This window comes from Epinephelus moara, chromosome 16 (genome assembly GCF_006386435.1).
Source record: "Epinephelus moara isolate mb chromosome 16, YSFRI_EMoa_1.0, whole genome shotgun sequence".
NCBI classification, from domain to species: Eukaryota; Metazoa; Chordata; class Actinopteri; order Perciformes; family Serranidae; genus Epinephelus; species Epinephelus moara.
Window position 1 is genome coordinate 36,064,533 of NC_065521.1, and position 16,961 is coordinate 36,081,493.

The 16,961-nt window shown below is 38.9% G+C and overlaps 2 protein-coding genes across 2 annotated transcripts in view; both read left to right on the plus strand.

The window, feature by feature from the left end:
* Positions 1-16,961, plus strand: part of camta1a (calmodulin binding transcription activator 1a) — a 929,980-nt gene that overhangs the window by 304,837 nt on the left and 608,182 nt on the right. The window lies entirely within an intron of this gene.
* smim29 (small integral membrane protein 29) lies at positions 10,922-16,269 on the plus strand. The gene is made up of 5 exons (XM_050064327.1): positions 10,922-11,032; positions 11,567-11,867; positions 12,002-12,027; positions 12,156-12,261; positions 14,647-16,269. The coding sequence occupies exons 2-5, from the start codon at positions 11,760-11,762 to the stop codon at positions 14,713-14,715; spliced, it is 309 nt and encodes a 102-aa protein (XP_049920284.1). The 5' UTR covers positions 10,922-11,032; positions 11,567-11,759; the 3' UTR covers positions 14,716-16,269.

Here is a 16,961-nt window from a genome sequence, read left to right on the forward strand (position 1 = left end):
GTCTGAGACATATTGATCGGTTTGAAAGCGCTTCCTGGCTTCGCCCCCAGCACTGCTAAGATGCTTCTCCCCTATGAGCCAGGTCGCAGCCTGAGATCCTCAGACAGGGCTCTGTTGGCTGTTCCTCAGTCCTGGCTCTAAACTAAAGGTGACCGGGTGTTTGCGGTCAAGGCAATTTAAATAAATTGATTTAAGTGAATGAAAGAAACAAGATGTTGACAGAAAGAGTAACGATGCTGATAGAATAGTTGAATAGAACAGAGTCGAAGAGCTGTTAATAGAACCAGTAAGCTCATACACTCTGTATCTCTACGTCAACCCAAACCTTCACCTCCCCTGCACTACAGTCCCCTACATAACTCTCTAACTTACACCAAATGAAGACGTATAGATATTAAATATACACAGAATAACTTATCTCCAGTTTAGATGAGGATACATCCATAGGAGCAGTGTGGTACAAACTGTAAGTGGACCCCAAACACAGGTACAATACATCCTCTTAGAAAGTGTCGACCCCAAAAACTTAAGAAAAGACACCAATTATGTTGGATAGGTGCACATAGACCCTCCAATATTAACATTTCACCCAGACTATGTTACTGTAGAACGCTGAAAGTTTGCTTTTGACCTTGAAAAAAATAAAGTTCCACTAAACTACTATTGCAATTCCTCCTCAGCTGGGCCCATTTTTGAGTTAGACTGACTGGACTAAACTGTCGGAAGTGCTGCAGTTCTGAAGAGACGCTTCTTCACCTACTCTGGGAATGTCCCATGATTCAGATCTATTGAATTGAGGTTCATGAACATATGAAAAAAACATTAAGCGGACTACGCATCTGCCCAAGGTTGTATGTTCCCAGTGACCCACAAATGACATCTCACTGTGGAGCCAGAGACTTTATTTAGACCAGTATAACAGTGGAAAAACAAAGTATAATGATCGTATTACTTATGCATTGTTATTAATACACTTTTATATTATCTAGTTATTGTATTTTTTTCCGTCTTGTGTTTGTACATATATTTGATTTATCAACACTTGGTGACACAGTTTATGTTAGAAAAAAGCAAAAAGTTCAATAAAACATAAATAACATCTAATTTTGAGCAAAACATTAATCATGCCGATTTATTTTTTCTCTCTATTGGCTCAAAACATCCTGTAAAGACATGACAACATGTTTCTGAGCTGATCTTTAACCACCAGACACTCACAGTGCAGCTCTTTCCATTTTACTCTTCCCTTTTTAGTGCACTCTGTATTAATGGACAAACCACGAGACACAACATCTGCCCTCACTCTTTATGGATTCACGTGATGATAACCCTTTTAAAGTTTCATCTGCCTGTAGCCTGACAGAGTGCTAATTATCTAGTTTCCTACAAAGAGACATGAAATAAAAAACAGTGAAGTCAGGCATCAGCAAATATCTCTGTTAAATCAGGGGAGAGAATATTTGTGTTTTTTTTGCGGCGCTGGTTCTTTCAACTCTCAGCGGAGCAAAGCGCCCTGCCAAAACCACTCAACATCTCACACAAACAGGGTGAAGAGAGGAGGTGTTTGTTTCGGGGAGATGTGGCTGCTGGAGGAGCAAATGCCTCAAAGCAGATTAGCTGGATGTTTCGGTCTGACTCTGAGGGCTGATAACTTTATGCTAATGGTATAATGATACACACTGTTTACTTGATCACTGCAGTCACACACCACTGCACAACTGCTCATTATCAAAGCATAAATGTTTTGATGCACACATGCATTATCTCTTTCTCTACATGTGTAAATGCTCAGGGACTGTCTCCACTGCAGGCCTGACCTCCACCCCAAACCTACACAAAACATTAAATATTCACATGCAAATGATTTACTCCAAATCTATATTAGACTCTTAACACTAACAGCTTTGAGGAAATCTGAGTTTTTTCCCCTTCCTGTCTGCTTTGATAAAACAATGTGACCTCTAAATATAACGCTGTCTTCTTCTCTCTGCTGCAGTGATACTGTACACTGCAGGGTTACTATAGTTTAAAAAAAATAAACAAAACACTAAAACTAGGTGTGAAAAAATATTTAAATTACCTGAAATAAAAATTAGACTTTAGAAAAAAAAAAATAATTCAAATGGTGCAGTGTACATACAAAATATAGAATAAAATAAAAAATAAATAAAATAAAATAAAATGAAACAAAACAAATTAAACTACATTAAAATAAAATAAATCAAAATAAAATGAAACAAAATAAAATAAATAAATCAAAATGCAGTAGTCTTTGTCAATTTGGTCAAATCTGTCAAAACAACAAGCTTGAGGAGGCATTGATGCAAATGTTTATTAAAACTGTGATGATCATCTATATGACTTTGAGTTTGTTCAGTAAAACCTATAAAATCTTGGCCCTGACAAATATACCCTCTACTATAATAAAAATAAATAAAACTAATGCTCAACTGATAAAACCTGAACTAAAACTAAAGATTTAAAAACAATAAAAACGTAACTTTTTTTGGCGGGAGTTTTTCCTTATCCGCTGTGAGGACAGAGAGACGTCGTATGCTGTAAAGTCCTCTGAGGCAAATTGTGATTTGTGATATTGGGCTTTATTTTATTTTATTTTTTATCTGTTTTACTTTTAACCTGGAAATCCCAATTAGATTGAAAATCTCTTTAACAAGAGAGACCTGGCCAAGGTAGCAGCCAATAAAAACACATTAAAATGCAACAAATACAGCATATAATACAAAACTCCACAATAAAACAACTAATATTTATAAATAAAATGAAAAATTATAACTAAAAAATTGAATTAACTGAAATGAGCAAACCCGCTGTAGAAACTCACTGAAACTAAACTGAATTGAAAACCAAAATTAAGAATGAAATAAAACTAAAAACTACAAGAAAATGCAAAACTATAAAAATGCTGACACACTGCTGAGGGAAATTTAACCTCTTTATAAGATGTTTCTGTGCCAGTCACACTCTTTTTGAAGTTCCAGTTTTAGTAAAAATGAAACATTCTGAGAAAAGAGCCAAAGGCAGCCATCATTTTGGGATCCATTGTGTCTGGTCTGTGGTTTATTTATATCTACTCAGCAGGCAAATAATAATAACAGTTTACCTTACAGCACACTGACTGAATATATACCTCTGTTTTAAGTAAAAACATACATTTATATGGCCATTGGAAATGACAAATTCTCTCAACTCTTCTTGTCAACTCAGAGGTGTTTAGTGACATCTAGTGGCAACAGACTGACAGTGAAAAACCTCCTGTAAACAGTAAAGACACCATGACATGCATTTATTTTTCTTATTTTAAATGTGGCATACTATATATACAAGCATTCAACCCATTGAAAACATTTTTATTGAGTCCAATCTATTGTTGTTTGTCGTCTTGACTAACAATGACCGTTTACCTATCATAGGATTATTTCTCAATAATCTACAATAATGAGTTTGAAGCACATCTGACCATCACATTTTTGGTTCATCTTTTACTATATTACTATTCTTTATTTTGTATTCCCTTTTGCACATGTTATGTGCTTATATTGTGTTTTTAGAGAGATAATTTAAGGGCCTTTCTTGTATAATGGGTTTGCTGGTAAACACCCTTAAAATGTAAGATGTGTAAAAATGGAAGTATTAGTCTTTATAAATATTAAATGTTTGGAGACAAACAAACAAACAGTAGTTCTAATGAAATCATTGGGACTGTTGAGGCACAGAACATATAAAACATTACAGACAATGTTCTCCTAACATTACAGAGGTTACATTAAATCTTCTGCCCATACAAACTGGACAAGAAACAAGCTCCGGCCACAACTTGTGAACTGAACAAATCGCTCACAACCCAAGGAATTCAACTGGAAACAATGATCGAACAACGTGGGACGTCTGTAGCTGATACAGGGAGAGACATTATTCAGTTTTTCTTTAAGTGTCTCACATCAAGTGAATCTGTAACTTACAACTAAGAGTGAAAAGTTCTCCTCTTGAATTATTTGAAATCAATAATTTGCTAACTAGTAGTTAATTTACATCTTTTTTTTTTCATGACGCTGCATGAAAACAAAAGCATGGAGGCTGCTGCTAAACAGAGCACATGTGTTGAGCTCTTAAAGGAAATGCTTCAGATGGAACCGAAGATCCGGATTAGGCTACCCCCAAAAAATCCTGTAGGATCCATTCATTAAGAGGAGCTACCTCATCCCCAGCTCTCAGTGTCTGTATGAGTCTGTATATTGGGCCTTCTTCTTGACACATGGGTTATCAAAAACAGTTGATTATAATGTGCAATTTGAACGTGATCATAAAAGTGTAAATTTATCTTTTGGTAGCAATGAAACTGCAGCTGCTGAAACCAGCAGTAGCCAAGAAATTAACAACAAAGACACTGCAAAGAAAAAGGCTCATGGCAGGTAGGTGATGACTTATATTTTCATTTGGACTATGTGGCACAAAGGACAGACTTGTACTATTAGTTGGAAACTTCTGAGACTTCTGGCTCTGCTTATTGTATCTGCACAGTATTTGTTAAGTGCATGTGTCTTTGCTTACCTGTGAAACCTCTCGTACATGTGAACCCTCCCGTAGACGTGGCAGAAAGGTGGTACCAAGTGTCCTCGTTCTGCCAACTGAGACGACCACCACAGGGGACGAAGCCACTGAACACTCCATCAGGTAAGATCTTTCCTCAGGCCACGAACCCCTTAAATGAGGGTGAAAAAGAAGAGGTACGTGGAGTTAGACAACAAAAAAATAGTGATAATGCTTATACCTAATGAGCACAAATAACATTTGATGGACATACAAATTTGACCAATTTTAGCAACAGTAATAAGCTAAGATGCTGTTAATTACAAAGTACTCGTCGACATTGGGACTTTATTGTCATCTTGTTTGAAGACACTGGGACTTTATTATCGTTGACAATGTGCAGTTTTTTCTACTTATCAGATCAGACTAATCCAGAGTAGCTAGAAGAAAGTAAAAATGTACACCAAACAAAAGTTTGGGTCTCAGGAGGATGAGCAAATGTTTATTTACAAGTTCAAAAAAAAAGTTAAAAAAAATTGTTTCTGTTGGCCCCAAGTGGCATAAAAAAATGGCTGGAGCCTATCAAGACGCGGGGTACACCCTGGACAGGTCACCAGACTATCACAGGGCTGACACATAGAGACAGACAACCATTCACACTCACATTCACACCTATGGACAATTTAGAGTCACCAATTAACCTGCATGTCTTTGGACTGTGGGAGCAACCTGGAGTACCCAGAGAAGACGCGCGTTGACACGAGGAGAACACAGAACCCCGGGTTCAAACCAGGAACCCTATTGCTGTGAGGCACTGCTGCCTACTTTTTTTTTTTTAAAGATATGTTTTGGGGCATTTTTGCCTTTAATGGACAGGACAGCCAAGTGTGAGGGGGGGGAGAGAGAGGGGGGGGTGACACGCAGCAAAGGGCCACAGGCCGGACTCGAACCCGGGCCGCCGCGGCAACAGCCCTGCACATGGGGCGCCCGCTCTACCACCAAGCCACCGACGCCCCACTGCTGCCTACTTTTACTTGTGATACGTCAAATACAGTTGGTCTATAGTACTTCTGTTCTTTTACTTATGTAAACCTCAAGTATTTAGATATGGGACTTTTACTAGTAATGGAGTATTTTTACATTGTGGTGATGCTACTTTTACATACGTAGACCACACTTAACTCTCTAAAAGCTCTCGTCTCTCTGGTTTTGTCTATACTGGGTCTGCTCGTGGACCCTCAAATGACATCACCTAGAAACCTGTCTATTACTGCTTTAAAATGTGTATGGGGGCCATAAAACACACACACCCTTGCCCTCAAAAACATAATGTCAGTGTTGCTCTTTGACTGCTCTTTTGATTTATATGGACCAACAACGACTCTGTTTGTGTGTGTTTGTGTAGTCCCCAGGCTGTGCAGAACAAGCTGACCAACATTCTCAAGGCTGAGGATGACAGAGATGCTGTCACTGACTCTGATTTAAGATCACTGTCTGTTATGTAAGACACCGATAGTGTCATCACTCCATCAAGTCCTCCAAAGTGCCATGTTAGAGATCCCAACTGGTCCCAAGGTCGACAATGGGTGAAGTATTCTGTGAGGGATTTGCAGTGAAACTCCCGCTGTCTGGCTCAGTTCAGCTTCATTAGTTTAAGTTGCACTGAATCAGATTTGGATGTTGGAAACTCCATAAAGTCTTTTGGGAAGTTTTACTGCAAAACCCTCACAGTTATTTCTATGGGCAGCACAGAGACTCAGTCTCTGCTGAAGCCGAACAGCTTGAAGGTCCTAAATTAGAATCTCGGCCCAGGTCCTTCCTGTGAGGAGGGTGCATGTCCTGCCCGTGTCTGCGTGGGTTTTCTCTGCGTCCTCCAGTTTCCTCCCACAGTCCAAAACATGCATTAATAAAACCGATTCCAACTGAGTTATTAATACAGTCCTTTGTTTCTCTTCAACCTGATTGATTGACTGATCAAATCTCATTCTGGGCAATGCCATGCTGCAGTTTCACCTTCATCCATCCATCCATCCATTTTCAACTGCTAACCAAAAGCCAGGTCACAGGGCAGCAGGCTGTGCCAAGTATTCCAGACATCCCTCTCCCCAGCAACGCCTTCCAGCTCCTCCTGGGGGACCCCAAGGTGTTCCCAGGCCAGATGAGATATGTAATCTCTCCAGCGTGTTCTGGATCTGCCCCGGGTCCTCCTACCAGTGGGACGTGCCCAAAACACCTCCAACAGGAGGCACCCAGGAGACATCCTGATCAGATGCCCAAACCACCTCAACTAACTCCCTTTGACGTGAAGGAGCAGCGGCTCTACTCCGAGCTCCCTCAGGATGTCCGAGCTCCTTACCCTATCTCTAAGGCTGAGCCCAGCCACCCCACGGAGGAAACTCATTGTGGCTGCTTGTGTCCGTGACCTCATTCTTTCGGTCACTACCCAGAGCTCATGACCATAGGCGAGGGTTGGGATGTAGATGGACCAGTAAATCGAAAGCTTTGCCAACTGGCTCAGCTCCCTCTTCACCACAATGGTCCAGCACAGCGTCTGCAGTGATGCGGACGCTGTGCTCTAAACTGCCAATCCATCTCATTCTACCCTCACTCATGAACAAGACCCCAAGATATTTGAACTCCCTTGCTTGGGACAGTAACTCACTCCCAGCCTGGAGGGGCAAATTTTAGGTCAAATGGCCGCTGCAAACAGTTAATAGCATGCCTCTGGTGCAAACTCCAGGCTTAAAATACTTTGTCCCACTAATCCACTACTAGTAAGGATCTCAGAACAAAATTCTATGTCTCTCCCTATCTCATACATCCAGCAAATGTTTTCTGGCACGTAATAACCATTGCTACCCACAGGGCTGCTGCCATGGCTACAGATTTTCAGTCTTGTTTGTTGTTTTAAATAAATAGACATATAATGTTCTTTCACAAAATGAATGAAGTATAACTGAAATCATTTTGTGACCCTTCATATTTATCACAAGTTCCCTGATATAAGAGTCACAGACCAGTAGCTTATATTCTAAAATATGTTCCTGCATGCTGAAGGGTTGTTGAGAGTATTTGGCACTGTTGGAAAGACCTCCTGTCTTAGATTCGTTCTTACATAGATAGATGGATGGATGGATGGATGGATGGATGTGGCATGATCAATGATGGTATTTTATAATACTATTAACTTCATAGAGTTCTTCTATTCAGATTTTTCTTCCTGGATGTTGGAGGGCTGTTGAGAAATGCTATGCAAACATTGGTGATACAGTTGAAAACATTTTTATGCGCTGGTGAATTTTATGATTTCAGTCTATTTTGCTTCCATTGCATGTTTTCTTACCGACTAGCAAGACAACACCCAAAAATACACATTTAGTTGTTTATTTTAGCTCAGATTTCTGTTCTGGAAATGTCACAACAAGTGCATTTAAATTACATCATGCCTCATTTGCACATTTAAACATAAAAGGTCTGAAAATGTATTATATTAAAAAAAAAACTTAAAAAAAAAAAAGAGTTCGTTTTTACCCTTTTCAGCTGTAATGTATTATTTCTATTTATTTATTTTTTGTCTAAACATGTATAAACATGCAAAAAAAATTTTTTTTCTCATACTCTGAGCCAAAAATCTTCAATTCAGTAGCACCAACACACACCAAACTTCTCAGTTTTATTCCTCTCTATATTCTGAAGGGTTTTTACAGAGGGGTTTGTTCATGTTTCACTCATAGCCTGACTTATATAACAATTTGTTCTAAAAAACATGGCAAAGTTTGATTTTTTTATGGCTGCTAACATTAACCATTAACATTTTTTTCTATTTTATGGAGTTATATAACCAGATATACAAAGCGCCCTCTCTGTAAAAACCTTTGACTCTACTATGTCAGCAAAATGAAACAAGAACTTGGGATCGGTTGCACAAAATACCTTCACTCGTCTCCTTGTCATGCCTGTTATCTTCTCACAAAGTTGGCTTATAGTTAGTTACTGAAAATAATGGCAGAGGAAGAGAAGGCAAGAAAACCATATACTTCTGGAGGAATACAATTATAGAAATCACATACTACAAAGTAATTTTGATCCCCAATAACCAGAAAAAAGAAAACAATTGTAGGAAGAAATTGCAACGAAAATGAATTAGGTCAAATCTAAAGTGTAAAATCAAAAGCGTATCCACTGGGTTCTCCTGGTTGCAGGACACTTCCCTGAGTATGTTAGTTTTTCTCATTTATCACCATAAACTCAATGAATTTGCAGTTTTGTTTTGTTTTTCACCTTGCTTTGGTTGCAAAGGTCATTTGTGCAACAGTTTAGGGATTCCTTAAATATAATACCAAGAAAAAGAGAAAAACATAAAAACTTAAGTGAACATTTTAGTAGAAGACTTAAGTGTGTTTTGTGCAACTGAATTTATTTTGAGGAAATCTTAATTAGGACTTTACAGAAAATCTTAACTTAAGGTGTTTTGTGCAACTGACCCCTGAACCTGGCTCTATCCAGTGATCAGATTTCTATTTATGGAAATGTAGCCTATGCAAATCAGTGCATATTTAATAAGGTCGTGCCTCCTTAACATACTTAAACATAAACTTTAAGAAAACTTGTAATACAGAAAAAAACAGTCTTAATATAAGTTAATAACTGGGAACCTCTCATGATTATATTATATCTGTTAGTTAAAAGTTTTACCCCATTCACCTGTAGTGTCTCCCTTAATGACATTTCTGTCACAGACATGGCATTAACGGTTTTAAATGCTTGTTCAGTGCTGCACAACTTACACATAGTTTCACTTCTACAAGTTGCATTTATCATGGACTGTACACCGTCATTTATACTTTAATTAGAATTCATCCTGAGCAGGTGTTTGTGGTTAACTTCAGTGTTAGTGCTTCTTACCATGTGGTGCAGCTGAAAGTCTCCCTCTGTCCGCAATTTTAACACGTTGTCCCGCTGCTTTCATGTTTGGTAATCCCCTCAGAAAGATGCTTGAAATCATGGAGAGCCTGTTTTAGGTCAAGTACCATCTCCTTCGAATAAAACACAAACCGGAAACAAAAACAAACGTCTACTCTAACAAGCTAACGTTCGCCGTTAGCTAAAGTGTTGCCGTTAAATCTAATTTTTTTTTTTTTTACCAGAATTGTAGTTTATAACAATGTCCTACAGCTGGTGTGTGCCGAGGTGTTTAAGTTTTTCTTCAAATGGCAGACTTTCAAATGTTTCCTGTAGAAGATAATCATCCTTCACCAAGTTGCTACACTCTTTACAAGAAATACAATCAGCTTTGCGCATGCGCACCGTTACTTTTCCCACGCTCGCGGGACTTGACCGTGAGCTGTGGATATCTCTCTCCTCAAAACACAATTTTAAAACAATAATTAGCTAAGATACTGTGCAGAGCCCTCAAACTCCCAGGCCTCTGGTAGAAGGAGAGGAAGGGATTTGTGGGGAGAGTTATTAAATGTATTTTGAAAGAAAAAAACATTGTGTCTCCTTAAAAGTAAAAAAAATAGACCCTTAGGGCCCTAGAAAGGGGGCGAAAACCCCCAGGGGCATCCTGCCTCAAAATATTATTTAGTTTGATTATCTAGTATGTAGTCATATACAGTGGTGGACAGTAACAAAGCACATTTATTTAAGTAGGCTACTCTACTTAAGTACAGGTTTTTTTAACATCTGTACTTTACTTGAGTATTATTCTTTTGGAAATTATATATATTATTACTTTGACTCCACAACATTTCTATGTAGGCTCTCGTTACTCATTACATTTGACGTCAGGGGTTCAAGCTGTTTCCATTACCTTTAAGTCAAGTGATAATTTGACCCAGCAGCTTTCACTTTTAATGGTGTAATATTTTACCAGGAGTATCTATACTGTGATTCAAGTAATAGAGTTGTGTATTTTTCCACTACTGCTCATATGCGACTTAATATAGTTCATATCTACATATAGTAGTATAGTATTGTAGTTTCAACAGTGTCATTAGCACTGCTAAGCCAACATAATTAGCAAGCTCACTGGAAGAAGACATTCTGAAATAAAAACAATTAGCCTGAAGGAAAGGCTAAAAGGCTTCAAGATTATCCCTTAATGGCGCAGGGTTGGGTTTTTAGTTTATTTAGCTAGATAGCTCGTTTTCAGCTTTACAAGATTTTCATTTTTGTGCTGTAACATCAAAATTGGCCACTATAACCAATTTATTTCTCCCATCCTGCTAAAATCATATCCAAGTATATATATTTTTTATTGTACAGTAAATTGACTTTGTTGTTAAGGGGCGCATCTTCCTCCATCTTACTCTGTTGTTTCACATCTACAGTAACTGGTTCCGTTTTGTGTAGTCATGGGGCTTTTATTCTGACAGGCTCAGACCGGAAGTAGAAGTGTAGCTGCTGCTAACGGAAAACCGACTGCCTGAGGGAGCTGCAAATCACAACATAACGTTGCTCTAAGGAGGCTTTCTACATCTCAGTGAGTGAGATTTAATTTAAATTTATCAGAAACGATAAACAGGTCTGTTGTTGCTCGTTAGAAATCAAAATGATGTTGATATAAAGGTATTGTTTAAGCTTGTTTGTGCCGTAAAACAACTTGTCAGTACCTGTGTCATCTACCGGAGCAGCTAACGGTAACGTTAGCCTTGTTTATAGCTAGTAACGCAGGCTAATAGGTTAATAACTGCTAAGCTAAGTCTATGTGGAGCTTTTAAATAGGTAACTTAATTGACAGTGGTTGTTATATTGTAGTCTGCTTGCTGCTGTCACGGACATTAGCAAACACCAGGAAACCAAGTGACCGCAGCAAACAGCGGTTTTTACGATAACGTTAACTTGCATGCTAACATGACATTAACTGCATTGAAGCTGATCATTTGAATGCTTAAAGTCTGTCTCAGTTTTGCTACTACAGGGCAAAGATATCCCACTAAGTAACTCATCGTCCTCACTACTTCCCTGATACGCTTATCAACTGTGTGCAAATGTTTCTCATTCCTTGTTCCATCAGATTTCTCGCTGATTAGGAAGGGCAGTGATACCATGTGGGAGTCACATGAACGACGAGGATGAGGCATAAACAACAAGGGGGCAGCTTGAGGAGAGAGCCGCTGCACAGTGTCTGCCACAGGGAGGGGGTCTGCTGCATGTAAAGGCCCTGCACAAGCAGCCCCCCTGTGTACCCCTTCTCCTTAACATATGCAATGAACATCACTACTGAGTCCCCTGCCACCATAGATGGAGATGTGGCAGTCGGCTATGTGTTGGTGCCATTTCTCTTCATCACCATTGTCGGAATAGTTGCAGCTGTGGTAAGTGGTTAGTTGGTTTGGGTGGCATAGAGTGACCTACACAGAGCTGACTTCCTGAAAAACATACTGTCAAATTCACTAGAAAAATGATACACTCACAGTATACGTAATACTCACTGTTTTTTCTCTTTCAGGTCATGTACATTCGTAAGAAAAGGAGGTAGGTTTTTAATCTACCTACGTTGATTTCGTGGCACAATGCTTTTGTGATAAACTTGATTGCTTCACCTCTGTGACTCAGTGTAAGTCACTAAATCAATGTTTGCTTTATTCTATTTTGTCCCACAGAATCGACAGACTCCGCCATCAGCTGTTACCAGTTTACACGTATGATCCATCCGAGGAGCTCAATGAAGCCGAGCAAGAAATGTTGTGGAGAGAAGAGGACACGAGGGTATGATGCATCACTGCTATTCAGACGTTTGTGTTCTCTGGAACATTTTAAACTGCAAGTGAGGCACATTGTGCTTGTGAAATCAGATGAAAATTGCCAGATCATCATTTAGAAAATGCAGTTTTTTTTCTATGACATGATAGCATAATAAAAATCTTTAAATTATAGTGCAACCATAAGGAAGGTAAACATTCATTCTAAATGTAGACAGTTGGATTAGGCATGTCAGATCTTTATACAGCTGGCCACATTTTCCACAAAAGACACGTCTACTGTTGACTTGTTTTCTCTTAGTGTAGTTTTTTTTATCTATGTGGTTGTCTGGTTGCACCATTCACGCTAACAGCACACCAGTTCCTCAATTTGCTAGTCACTTCCTCATCAATGTAAAACAGAGTAAAGTGTAGTAGTAGTGGTGAGAGTGGTATAGTAGAGAGGTTGCACTACTCCTTATGTTTCCAAGCCTCAGATCCCTCACAACAGCAGTCAGTGGCTGGTTTTGGTTCCTCTCAAGTGGCAAAATATTCTATAAACATGGCTGGCACTTTTCTTTCTGCAACAGGATCAGTGTTTACGTTTGGTTAACAGCTTCCGAAAACCAAATCTGTTTTAATGTGCACAAGTGGCTGTTATGTTATTCAAATGTTAAACCAAAAACAAGTCTTACCTGCTTCTAAAGTTCCTCTGATACTCCTGGTGGTACTAATGATCTAGTTTATAAACAGCTGAAACAGATAAAGAGTGTTATAGACCGAACAACTCAACAGAAGCTAAATTATTGGCCTGGTTGCAGTCAAAAATCATGCACTGAGTCATGACAAACACTAGATGGCAGTACTGGCCATGTTAAGTAAAACAATCAAAACTTGCTCATTTAGTTTAACTCTATGAAATTGGAAGGACAAAGCCATCACATCAAGTTCTGTGTTGGTTTAAGAGGATATTATTAAGCCCTCAAAGGGTCCATTCAGTCAAGTCACAAAACACAATTTTTCAGTTACCCTCACTAGATTACTATTTACTACAAGATAGTTTTGGTTTTATCTGCAGGGATTTCTGCTGCTAATCCAATACAGATAAAGTTATATTTGATTTATTTGCTGAAAAAAACTCAAAAGTAACATGTCTTTCCAGAAACAGTGTCCCTCTTATTGAGGATAATTCTAATACTTGTAACAGTAAGTATGTTTATATGGTATTCGGGTTTCAGGAGCATTCTTTGGACATGTATACAGTGCATTCAGAATATGCGTCTCAACTGGGGTTCTGCAGGGTTGGGGTAGAGAGCACTTATATATTTTTAAAGATCATTTTTGTGGCAGTTTTTGCCTTATATGACACTACAGCTGACGAGAAATGTGGGAAAGAGAGTGGGGTTGACACGCAGCAAAGGGCTCAGACCTTTGAGGTGAGCTAGAGGTCGCGCCGGGGTAGAGATGCACGCTCAAAAGACAAGCCCACATTTCTGGTTAGAAGAGAAAAACACAACTACCAAGCCTTGTGAAAGAATTGGACAAACTGGTTTTTAGAAATGCTCAAATATCGCAACACAGGCCTTTCAAGAAGGTGGCTGAAGGAATAACAGAGGGTGACTGTGTTCACACGGTCAAACAAGTCCGCCACCAGTGGTACAACTATTTTGACACAAAGACGCAAAATGACAAGTGGCTCCAGCCGTTCCACTTGTCGGTATTTAAACATGATAAATGACATGTTAAGACATGATAATCGGAGCATGCACAGCTGCATGTCGATGGAAATATTAGTGAAATTTTCTTTTTTTCTTTTTTCTTTTAACCATGTAAACTTTAGGAATACCGGTGAAAACTGAAATATTTTGTGTAAGCCAAGGGTCTCATTTATAAACATTGCACACGCACAAAACGAGACCCGAAAGAGGCGTATACCACTTCACACGGAAAAGTTGTGATCTATGAAAACAGATTTGATGGGAGAAACTTTGACCCATTCTTACGAACATTTTGGCTACAGGAAATTGACAATGCAACTGATGAATATTTTTTGGCACACGCCCTTTTTTGCTTTTGTCTGTTTGTACATTTTTTGTGTGGACCCTACGAATTATTTTATAAATGAGACCCCAGGACACTGTCCCTGGAAACACATGCTTAAAATTTCAACTCTTGAACAAGTCATGCACAAATGAAACATCATTTACCTCCATTGTTTTGGGATGGTGGCAGAAATTTCAGGTGCAGAAATCTTGCAGTTTCAATGCAGAAATTGGAAACTATCATGCTGTGTTTTTGTGTGAGATTAGAGTGAACTGACCCTTTATCATTGTCTGAATAATTCTACATGTCCTCATTATGTACAGTGTTAAAAGTCACAGTGCTAAACTGAGCTTGCATTTCCTGTCCTCAGATTGTACAAGGCTGGGCCAGAGGTTACCAACAGCGACGCCCTCTTCTGACCAAAGACGTCAATGCATGATGGTGGTAGTAAACCGTGGCAAATGACATTTGCAGTGTGGAGACAAACCTCAGCCACAGACATCAGTCATGTTTGAAGTCATGCACAAGACTTTCTTTGTTTATTTTCCTTTGCTACCGTCTGATCTTTCCTGTCTCATGTACAGACGAGAGTGACTGTTCATCTGCGTGGTTGTGATGCCGATCCTGTGTGCCTAACAGACCTTCAGTTTATTTATTTAACATTATTTATTCAAACCTTTTTTTTTACTGTGACGTGACTCAAAGTAAAGAAAGGTGGAATCTTTCTAGAGTTAAAGGTTCCTGTAGGTTTACTAGGTTGTTTACATTCATACTGGTGTTGTGGGCAACGTGCGGCGAGCAGTCCTGTTCCTGTGGGTTGCAGTAGGCATTCGCACTGACTTTAATTTAGGGTGCAGCGTTCAGAGTATGGTAAGAGTACGCGTGTTGTGCACTAGTTAGATATCATCACTCCTTCTGTGAGAGGGTTTGTGATCAGTGCCTGGGTAGGTTGTTGTGTGGAGGCTGTTTGCAGTGCATTAAAAACAAATATGGCTTCTCTAGTGAAATGCTTTTAGTTTGCACTTGTTGACTTGAAACACTGAAGTATGACTTTTAAATTCAAAGTTTCACACTGATAAAGACAGATTTATAAGATAGATGAGCTCTTCAACTGAGGCTGGATGGATTTTATTTCACTTTCATTTTGAGTCAAAACGTTCAATGCACCCTTTTTGGTTTTAATTTCCTCTGTAGAATTTAACTAGCTGCCACACGATCCGGATCTTTTTGTGGTTTCGCCAAATCCTATGACTCTTATCAATGGCATGAAAAGCCAGATATGGAAGTAAATAACACCAACCCCCTCTCATCCCCAAAATGAGCTGTGACTAGTGCCCTAAATATGTCCTGTCTACAAGGCATGGCACCAGCGCAGATTTACCTCCAGCTGAAGATGAATGCCATAGGTCTGACTGTATCAAGCACTCAGGAAACTTGCTTTTTTTTTTTTCTTCTTCGTGATGAATTGTAATCCTTCCTGGCCTTTATTTGCCTCTGTGAATGTAAACCAAATACAATCGAACTGTTAAAACTGTTCTTGAAGGGGAATATGTCCTGGTTGTCTTGGACAGATAATTCCTGGACTTGATGTTAACAGGTTCGACATCTCGAGGTGTTTCAGAATGAGACATAGCTTTTTAATACATTGTCATCATCTCTGGACCTGTAACATGTTCCTCTGTGCTCCTTGGTCATCTTTACATCTCACTGTTCATTTTCTATGCATTACTGAATCAACTATGACCTAGGGTAGTTACAATTTAAACTGTACAAATATCCAGTCTTGACACTGAATTGCACTGGTGCAACATGTTTAACTTGTCATGGACGGCTCTGATCTCAGGTGCACATGAGAAGTCAAAGAACTACTGATGTAAATGTGAATTCGGCAGCACTGTTAAAAGACTGTTGTACCTGTTTGATGCTTTGAGAGTGAACTGACTGAGGCTGTTGATTTAAACATGGAACATATAAATAAAATAATATAACTTTGTCTTGTGCTCTTTGTCAATTGCAGCGTAATTAGCCTGGTAGTCCCAATGGTGTAAAGGACATTATAATGCATACACGCATGTTTAACATTGGTTTAACTGTTCATTGATCTGGACCATAGATTCAATGATTGGCCCAATATTATTAATGCAAAGTCAAAACACATTATACATAGATAAAATCCAAATATACATCTTTACACCTTCATTTTAAGATCTCCACTGCACCTGCTATTCACATCCAAGCACATAGTCAAATAGTGCTAGCAGCCTAGCACAAGGCACATAATGGTAAGAAGAGAAGAAAGACAGGACATTTACCGATATCGTCATATATTGACAGCAAGCCTCGGAGTTTAATCGAGATCGTACCGTGGCCCACTTTGCGATATCAATAAATAACGGATCGTGCTAAGAAGTGATAGATCATGATAAACCATTGGATTTACAGCAGTAATCATGGTTCCTATAGCTTAAAGTAAGATAAACTTGAGACTTGAAGACTTTTTCAAATGTCAGTTGGAATGAAATTTTAGACCAACAACCAAAGTTAAAGAAAAATAATTGACATTAATTAGTGTTTGTGCTTCTCATTTCTGCATGTGGGAATCCACTGCCTTGATTCCCTTAGTGCTGACTTTGGAGAGTTTTGGATAAAATACGCTCCTTGCCATTGCCTTAACAGGAGTTCAGC

Coding starts and splice junctions, on each gene's coding strand:
- smim29 (XM_050064327.1), top strand. CDS start 11,760: ATGAACATCACTACTGAGTCCCCTGCCACCATAGATGGAGATGTGGCA. Junction 11,868..12,001: donor TCGGAATAGTTGCAGCTGTG/GTAAGTGGTTAG, acceptor TTTCTCTTTCAG/GTCATGTACATTCGTAAGAA. Junction 12,028..12,155: donor TACATTCGTAAGAAAAGGAG/GTAGGTTTTTAA, acceptor TTTGTCCCACAG/AATCGACAGACTCCGCCATC.